The sequence below is a fragment of the Tripterygium wilfordii genome, chromosome 13 (assembly GCF_013401445.1).
Source record: "Tripterygium wilfordii isolate XIE 37 chromosome 13, ASM1340144v1, whole genome shotgun sequence".
Classification (NCBI taxonomy): domain Eukaryota; kingdom Viridiplantae; phylum Streptophyta; class Magnoliopsida; order Celastrales; family Celastraceae; genus Tripterygium; species Tripterygium wilfordii.
The window spans coordinates 4,036,457-4,045,396 of record NC_052244.1 but is presented as its reverse complement, the minus strand read 5'-3'; the positions used below and the strand labels follow the sequence as shown (position 1 = coordinate 4,045,396).

At 38.3% G+C, this 8,940-nt stretch overlaps 1 protein-coding gene across 1 annotated transcript; it reads left to right on the top strand.

Moving 5' to 3' along the window:
• The first annotated feature begins 1,675 nt into the window (after positions 1-1,675).
• LOC120013420 (transcription initiation factor IIB-2) lies at positions 1,676-8,092 on the top strand. The gene is made up of 7 exons (XM_038865222.1): positions 1,676-2,621; positions 4,990-5,014; positions 5,450-5,579; positions 5,669-5,799; positions 6,481-6,569; positions 7,320-7,396; positions 7,668-8,092. The coding sequence occupies exons 1-7, from the start codon at positions 2,269-2,271 to the stop codon at positions 7,799-7,801; spliced, it is 939 nt and encodes a 312-aa protein (XP_038721150.1). The 5' UTR covers positions 1,676-2,268; the 3' UTR covers positions 7,802-8,092.
• The last annotated feature ends 848 nt before the right edge of the window (positions 8,093-8,940 follow it).

The window sequence follows — 8,940 nt, the reverse complement described above, 5'->3', positions numbered from 1 at the left end:
ATAAACAAAAATATATTATACCCATAAACACAAGACAAATATCACAGGGAACATTCAGTATATAGAACAAGCCGAACTTATCAAATTGATTAACTAACAAGGTTCCACATGAGCCACAAAATATACATACAACAGCACATAGTAGATAAACAATAAGGATCACCCCCTTAGTTGGATCAACTAGGCATGCATTTGGCCAAGAATCAAGAACAACAAGTTGTTGCTTTCTAAGCAGTAGTAGTAATAAATTGTTAATAATAATAATAAGGCAATTTGATTTATTTAAAAAATTCCAACTGAAAATAAAAGCTTCAATTGAGCATCACGATCAACCAATTTTAAGGTGCTGACACCGAATGAGATGTTTAATGGGTAATAATGAAATAGAACACAACGTATGCGTACAATGGAACGAATACACATATGTAATAGAGAAAGAGGTCTAATTTGAAATGGAGACTCATCTTTGCAGATCTCACAATCAAATGCCTGCAGCAGTTAAGGTAAATGGTGAACTTTCGTGCGTATGAATGCAATTGATAGATATACAAGAATGCATGAAGAGTAGAGGAAAACCTAGATGAGTGGTATACCAGCGAGAGAGAGAGCGGTGTAGCAGGGGAAGTTCGTGGAGAGAGAACGAGTTAGGTTTTGTGGTACAAAGGGCATAGTTGGTATTAGTGAAATAATATGCGGGTAGGCAAGTAATTGAGCCTGCGTGTTGTTTTCCGTATTGCAGTTCACGCAAAAGTGATTCACCTGTTAAAGCATCTATCAATAACTTCACTTGGGCTGAGCTTCGGTGGGGTCTGACCCAACCCAAACGGGCAGCCAAACAACTATAGCTGAAACGCGTCCCAACTAAAGTAGTGCGGCGGATATTTTTCGACAAACACGTGGCCAAACGGGCCCTATACAATTCAAATGTCAAATAAGTATTTGATCAAATGGTACAAAATGTTCTATTTTTGTATCAATTTTTTATCAACGAATTTAATTTTTTTCTCTAAAAAAATACATGATGATGATCTCCACACTAAAAACATTACATTTGTTATTAAGGATAGATATTCTTACTTAATAAAAAGAAAATTATGATAACTGAAACTAATTTACTTATCTTGAAACTTCTCTCACCACCTTCACCACTACAACATTTCATCACCCCCCACATTCACATATACATAGTGGTTTAGGGTTTGTACATTTTTTTTTTGTTAATTATAGATATATATTATATATACATATATATTTGGGATGGGGGCTGAAATGCATATAGTGGCTGGAATTCTTAGAATTTTTTAAGTCCCACCCATTCATTCAATCCTATGGTCATACAATAATCAATGTTACAATGGACAACTCAGTATTGGTAAATTACTTTTTTGGCCTTGCTTTCCCCCTTTACATCTTTGCCCTTTTACATCTTTCCTTCTTTCACCTCCTCCCATGGCGGCTGCTCTATTAGCAACCAATCTATTTATATACTGGCTCAGAAAAAGAATTGTAATCCTTGCCAAAACGCCCCTTTAATGGCTTCGTTCGACTTGTTAACAAAAAGCTTTCTCCGACTTCAAAGTTGGATCGACTGGTTCACTGGGCTTGGCTGGTGGACTAGATAGGGACAGGACCTTTTAAAGAGCCTGAATCCGGTGTGACCGTGTGAGGCTTATGCCTTCGATTAGCCTCTATGTGATTTCTCCTTCTATCTGTCTCTCATGGGATCTCAGTCCGACCTATTCCTCCTATTTGTGCTTCTGATTTCAGTTGTATTACTACCAAGTCCTGTACTTTCTTCTTGTAACTTCCCGTTTGTCGTCAACTTCGGCGACTCCAATTCCGACACCGGTAAATTCAGCCCCCCATTGCTGCAGATGATCTATCTTCTTCGTCAAGCTGGGACTGAGCCTTTGAGCCTTGAGGTGTCGGTTTATCAAATTGGGTTGAGTTTTAGAGTTTAGTTAGGTCATTCAATCGCAATCTCAGCCATAGGATTTCACGGAGGGTTAGGATTTAAAATATTCTAGGAATTCCAGCCACTATGCATTTCACTATTTCAGCCCCCCATTAGCTCGCGATTCACTAATCTCTCTCTCTCTATAAATAACGCCTCTCTGTAAATCTCCATTAAATTTCCGTTCCCCTTCTTTGCATCGAGAGAGAAGAAACAACGCGAAATAGGAGAAACCGAAACACGGAAATTTTCTAATTGATTCACTGGTTTGAATTAATTTATTAAATCTTTAGTTAAATTATTGTTATTTTGTAATGGCGGATGCGTTTTGCTCGGACTGTAAGAAGCACACGGAGGTGGTGTTCGATCACTCGGCTGGGGATACGGTGTGCTCGGAATGCGGTCTGGTGTTGGAGTCCCACTCGATCGATGAGACCTCCGAGTGGAGGACCTTCGCCAACGAGTCTGGCGACAACGACCCTGTCCGTGTTGGCGGACCCTCAAACCCTCTATTGACGGATGGCGGCCTCTCTACCGTCATCGCCAAGCCCAACGGCGCTACCGGCGATTTCCTTTCTTCTTCCCTCGGCCGATGGCAGAATCGCGGATCCAATCCCGATCGGGGGCTTATTCAAGCATTTAAAACTATAGCCACTATGTCTGATAGGTAAAATGTGTTCGCTTTTTTCGTTGAAATTTCCTCTTTTTCGAGCGTTTTGAGTTTTTTAATTTACAAACACCGTTAGCGGTAGTTGAATTACGGGTTTGTGTTTGGTTGTTGAGGCTGGATTGAGCTAGTGTTAGTGCCAAGTATTGATTTTCTGTGAATGGACATATGAAATTTTACTCGCCCTGTTTTATGGAGTTGATTTCTTCCATATCTGGGTTACTTGAGTGGCTAAAACAAGGAGATCGGGATTCAGTTGCGAGGTCTTTATTGGCTGTTTCATTAGGTTCATACTATTTCTTTTTTTGGTTTTGCATAGAAATGCTGATAATCCTTTGAGAGCTGTTTTTGTGACCTTTAGACTTTAGAGGAGCCTTCATTTGGTCCCCAAGAAATCTTGAAGGATTGGCATTAAATCAAGACCCTTGCTCAGCTTGGTGCAGCTATATGTCTAATATAATCTGAGTTTATTACATTTGCCACAGGAAAAACATCAACATAATTATTTCTTTTAGCGGAGTTTGGTGCTTTTGTACGGGTGCTTGGCTGGTCTGGCAGTTTTGGCAACTTATAAGAGATTAGATAATCAATTGAGATATTAGGTTTTATTAGAGTTTCTTACGCAAGTTATGTTTCTATCCTTTTTTAAGGAAACATTTTGCTTAGAATAAAACATTGATGACTCATGCATGAGCAGTTCTCAGTTTTTACTGACAGTCAGTGGGAACCTATGGTTTCTTAGGGGGTTTACTGGGCAGCAGTTCTATTCCTCTTCCTTCTTTTTTTTCCTTTTGCAAGAATTCTGTAATATCGTTCAATCTTAGAATTCCTCCTTACGCCCTTTATGGAGAAGCTGATATTCCCCCGCAACATGAGGAAGGGTCGTGTAAATATTACCATTGAAATCAGTGAAAAGATCTATCTTGCAATCCCCAACATGTCTATTTGAACCCAATGATCCAGCTTAAGCTAATACTACTATTTAAACTTGTCAGTTTTCCTCCACCATGGTCATGGCATCTTTATTCTTTAGCTAGCACAAAAAATGGAAAGGTTAGAGTCTCAGACAAACTCTAATCTAAGGCCCCACTACCACACCAAAAACCATTTGAAAAGCTTACTGAGTTTCCTTTTTTTTTCTCTTGATAAGTCGCACAAAGTTTTGTTTCCCTACTGAAACCCAACTAATGTGCGATTTGTTCTGCTCTTTTTAGAAGTTTTTCCCACTCACTCATTCCATAAGAACCTTTCATTTCATTGTTGTCTATCCTTTCCAATCCATTATATATTTGACGAAGCCGAGCTTTGTAGAACCCAATGTTTATAGGCTTTCTCAATGTTAACTTTACAGGTAACATACTTTGTGTGTCTGTGGGTGCGAATATACTACTTCCTTGGCAATCAAAGTGGCATATAGGATTTTCCTACCCTTCATCAATGTTTATAGGCTCAAGTGTAGCAGCACCTTAGAAATCAACTTGAGTACACAACCCATAAGGCCAATCATTGGTCATCCTTAGTGCTTATAACTCACAACACTTGAGCCTAAAAGCAGCACCTTAGAAATCAACTTGCGTACACAACCCAGAAGACCAATCATTAGTAATCCTTAGTGCTTATAACTCACAACTTCTTGAGAATGACTGAAGAAACTTTCCTGTAGTTTTCTTGCTGGAATTATTTTTATCTTGACATTGATGGGCATATGCGTTGGCCAAACTGTTTCTGTATTCCAGTAATATATAAATTATAAAAAAAAGGGTTTGCCTCCCCATTAGCTTATGCTTTTAGGGATAAGTTGTGTTTAGCATGGTATTTGAAGCCTTTGGCAAGTGCTAGGTCTTAGGTTCAAACTTGCCTCCTCCTGCTTGAGAAAATTAAAGTTTTGCACTTGTTAGCCTCTCAAATTAAAGGTTTTCTACTTTTCTCCCATCCAAAAGTGAGGGAGTGTTAAGAGTAATATATGATAGATAAAGATTCTCCCTTCCCATCAGCTTAAGCTTTTGGGGTAAACTGTGTTTCACAATTGACAGTTGTGTTTCTGTTTGCGCCTGTCTGCATACAATCAACGGCAGATCTTTTGGTTCAAATTGAATGAGGTCAGATGTCTCTACTCGGCTATAATTATAAACAAATAAATAGAAAAATTGTTAGAAACTTAAAAATTGTGCATTGTTTCATCCTCTATGTGTGCGTGTTTATCCATTAGCAAGTATATTAATCCACATAATAAATGAATTATTGAAGCCATAATGTCAAAATGTTGGACACACACCTACGTAAATATGTTTTGATGCAGTGTGATGCATGTTCGAAGACGTAGACTGTTGCGGAAATAGTACTAATACAATTGACATTGGTGTTTCAGGTTGGGCCTTGTTGCAACTATCAAGGTATGCTTCTTCCTGCTTTTGCAGTCTTGTGAAAACTGAGTCATACAAATTGCCATGGTATTGGAGGAACTAACTCATTTGCAACTTCCAGTTTTTGTGAAGGATATAAGTGGTGGTTGTTAATATTGGTTCGACTTTACTGTTTTCAATGAACTAGATGTACCTATAAGCTAGAAACAATGTATTTTTATTAGCTTGGAGACTGAACTGTAAGTCTGTAACACTAATTTGGATCCCTGATTCTTGATCAACAAACATCTTATATCCTGTCTTTTCCTTTTAGATGAAAAATGATATAAGGTAGAAGTTGGCCCTGGGGAATTGGGTATCAAGGAATCATATTGTTTTGCTTCTTTTGATCTTTATTATTCAGTTTGATGTGCATGTTCTTAAATATTTTGTATCTGATGATACTATTTTGTCATTGACTTGAAGGACCGTGCAAACGAGATCTATAAGAAAGTGGAGGATCAGAAGTCTAGTCGAGGAAGAAATCAGGATGCTTTATTGGCTGCTTGTCTGTACATTGCTTGTCGCCAAGAAGATAAGCCGCGAACTGTTAAGGGTACTGCTTAAGATTCTTTTAACATCTGGATGCTTCATGATTTATCTATCCCTTTGCATGGGCTCCCCTGAACATCTAGTTTCATCTAGAAATCTGCTCTGTCGCCAATGGAGCCACAAAGAAGGAAATTGGCCGAGCGAAAGAATATATTGTGAAACAACTGGGGTTGGAGACAGGTCAATCAGTGGAGATGGGGACAATACATGCAGGGGACTTTATGGTCAGTTACTTTTTCCCCTGTTTTTTGTTTCTCATTTGTACTTTTGTTTATTGTTTGGATTTGACTATATGCTTTTTTTACAAAAATAGAAAGATGAGAATATATGCATTTTCATAGGGGTGCACAATAACCCGCATGTGACCCGACCCAACCCCGACAACCCGACCTATCCTTACCCACTTAGATGAGGGTTGGATAAGGGTTATCTAATGTGCAACCCGACCTTATACGGATTGGATATGAGTTATGATGTAACCCAACCCAACCCCACATTTATACTACTACACTTGGTCTCTCTCACTTAGTCTTGGTCCACTAGTCTTGTGATTTGACCTTACCTTCACTGCAATACATTTAGAAATCTGTTTAGAAATTTATACTATTATTTATTTGCATTTGTAGGCTGTTTGAATTATTTGAATAATGAAACTATGATAAACACTAAACAGGCTCCCAACCCGACGCAACCTAAAACCCAACCCTACCCGCCTAATCCTAACCCGACCCAACCCTATCTCAAATGAGGTTGGTTGAGGGTTGATGAAAGCCTCACCTGAACTTATGCGGGTCGGATGAGGGTCTCTCCCAAAATCGGACCCAACCCGAACCATGTGATTTTCATAGGGAGATTGTTTCTTTGAGTGATATTTCCACTAACATTAGTGTCAATTTTATTTTCAGAGACGCTTCTGCTCAAATCTTGGTATGAATAATCAAGCAGTTAAAGCTGCACAAGAAGCTGTTCAGAAGTCTGAAGAATTTGATATAAGGTACTTCTTAAGGGATTCTGACAACGTTCTTGCTGAGTGTTATGATAGGGTTTATGTGTCTTGCATTTTTTGATTAAATGTGTAGAAATTCAAAATCATTTTACATTTTAGGGTTTACCAGGAGCGTAAGAAGTTAATATTACTGATTTCGTTTATTCAAGTTTAAGCCTGATATGGTTGAGATGGCTCAGCTTTTATGAAAATATATACTACAACTGCTCCAGATGGAGAATAACAAATTATGATGAAAGCCTTTAGATTGGTGATTGCAAAGTATGGTAGCCCTTGTGTGTTAATAGCATATTGGCAGGATTATTAAAAAAGTCAATGAAGAAGGGAAATTTTTATTCTTCGTTTTTTAGCCAAAAAAAAGGAAGAAGAGGAAAGAAGGAAGTGGGGTGAGATTTATTTCAAAGCGTTTTGTGAACATTGACTTCTATGGAGTTTATCCTTCACTTGGTCTTTGAAAGGTAAAAACTAAGGTGCATGATTGAAAGAAGATGGAAGTATGCTGTTTGTCTTTATGGTACAACCCTTTATGGAATAAATTGAAAGTTGCATTCCCTCAAACATGGCATGACTGACTTTGTTAGATATAGGTGAAATGCATGTTTTCTGTTAATGGATTGTTGGATCTCTCCTGGGACTTTGAGTTTCAATTTTGTTGTATCTGAATCCCATCACTCAATTTTAATCTTCATTTCTCCAGTTGCCATTGTGGGTGTTGTTAACCCCTAAATATTCTTGCAGGAGGAGCCCTATATCGATTGCGGCGGCTGTTATATACATTATAACTCAACTCTCTGATGACAAAAAGCCTCTCAGAGGTTTGACAATTTGCCTTTGCTTTCGTTGAACGAGAAGATGTCATTTGAATGTGGATTTTTCTTTATTATAGTCTTGATATTGTTGCCTTGCTGGCTGAACTATGAGTAATTTTCATACGATCAAGCTGGAAGTTTTTGGCGACAAAAAGTTGTTGACAACTATCAACTGTTATGGCTGGACAAAAAAAAAAAAACTATCAATTGTTATGACATTTATTAATTTGCGCCACTGTGCATGTGCTAATAAGTAGTTGATTCCATATATATGCAGATATTTCAATCGCCACAGGAGTTGCAGAAGGAACAATAAGAAATTCTTATAAGGATCTTTATCCCCATGTGTCGAAGATAATACCAGGCTGGTATGCCAAGGAGGAAGATCTCAAGAACCTTTGTAGCCCTTGAAGTATAGCAAGCGTGAACAACCTGGATTTGGATGATCTTTGAGGCCCTTGTCTCGGAACGGATAAGAACTATGCTGGAGTTTTGTTGTCTTCCCTTTTTCCCCTCTCTATGGTAATTTAGTATGTTTCATTAAGACGCTGATGAACAAACACAAAATCCAAAAGAATAAGATTAGAAATGACACTAGTTGAATTGATTTTATATTTTTATGTGTAAAGAAACCGCATAAGTTTGAACCAACCTATTGGAAGTTTATTTTATGACAAATGATGCATCTACATTGTCAGATTACCTCTCGTTTTTTCTGTGTTGTGGTTCCCCGACTCTCTCAACCCCTTTGCTGCTCTTGCTCGGCCGCCAAGCCCAATGATGAAACGTTTTAATCGTGCGTGCCTGCTTCAATTTCTGATATGTCTAAAGGATTCGCTTGGAGCTGTGCGGGGACATTTTCTGCTAATGGATCCTGTTTCAACAATCAACAAAGTCTTGGCATTGGTTTTGCAGGATGAGAGCCAGAGACCTGTGGTGTCTCACTCTGTTCAGCCTAGTGGTTCCAATGCTTTATTGGTTTATATTTCTCAGTCGGACTCTGGCAGGTTTGGAGGAAAGCCCATGCAAGGCAAGAAAGGATCAGCTCTTATGCACCCATTCGAACCGTCCAGGGCATCTTGTTGATCGCTGTTTCAAAGGATAACCCAACCGGTGTTAGAATGACAGTATTCCATATCGTTTGAAGAGTACCAACTGATGTTTATAAGTCAATCTCACCATCTCAATACTTGAGGATTGAGGCTCCTTAATAAGAACAAAGTCATGTGAGACTTGGGTTCATAGCGGACAATACATCATCGAGTTGTTTGGGTTAATTTATGCGATAGTTTCACGAATTTGATTTATAAAATGGAATTAGAACATATGCTCGATCTTAAAAAAACTTCAATCCATTTGGGTCACTTATTGGGCCTACAAATCATTTGACACACATCTTTCCACTTACAAAGCAGTTACTACTTCCTCTGTAAAAAGATTACCAAGTAATGAGAGAACTTACTACTTATATGGGGATTGTAGTTCTTTTTTCTGCAATTAATTTGTTGAATGGTCTATGTGTTCCAACGTTTCAAATTTCAATTGAACTT

Coding starts and splice junctions, on each gene's coding strand:
- LOC120013420 (XM_038865222.1), top strand. CDS start 2,269: ATGGCGGATGCGTTTTGCTCGGACTGTAAGAAGCACACGGAGGTGGTG. Junction 2,622..4,989: donor ATAGCCACTATGTCTGATAG/GTAAAATGTGTT, acceptor TTGGTGTTTCAG/GTTGGGCCTTGTTGCAACTA. Junction 5,800..6,480: donor TACATGCAGGGGACTTTATG/GTCAGTTACTTT, acceptor TTTTATTTTCAG/AGACGCTTCTGCTCAAATCT.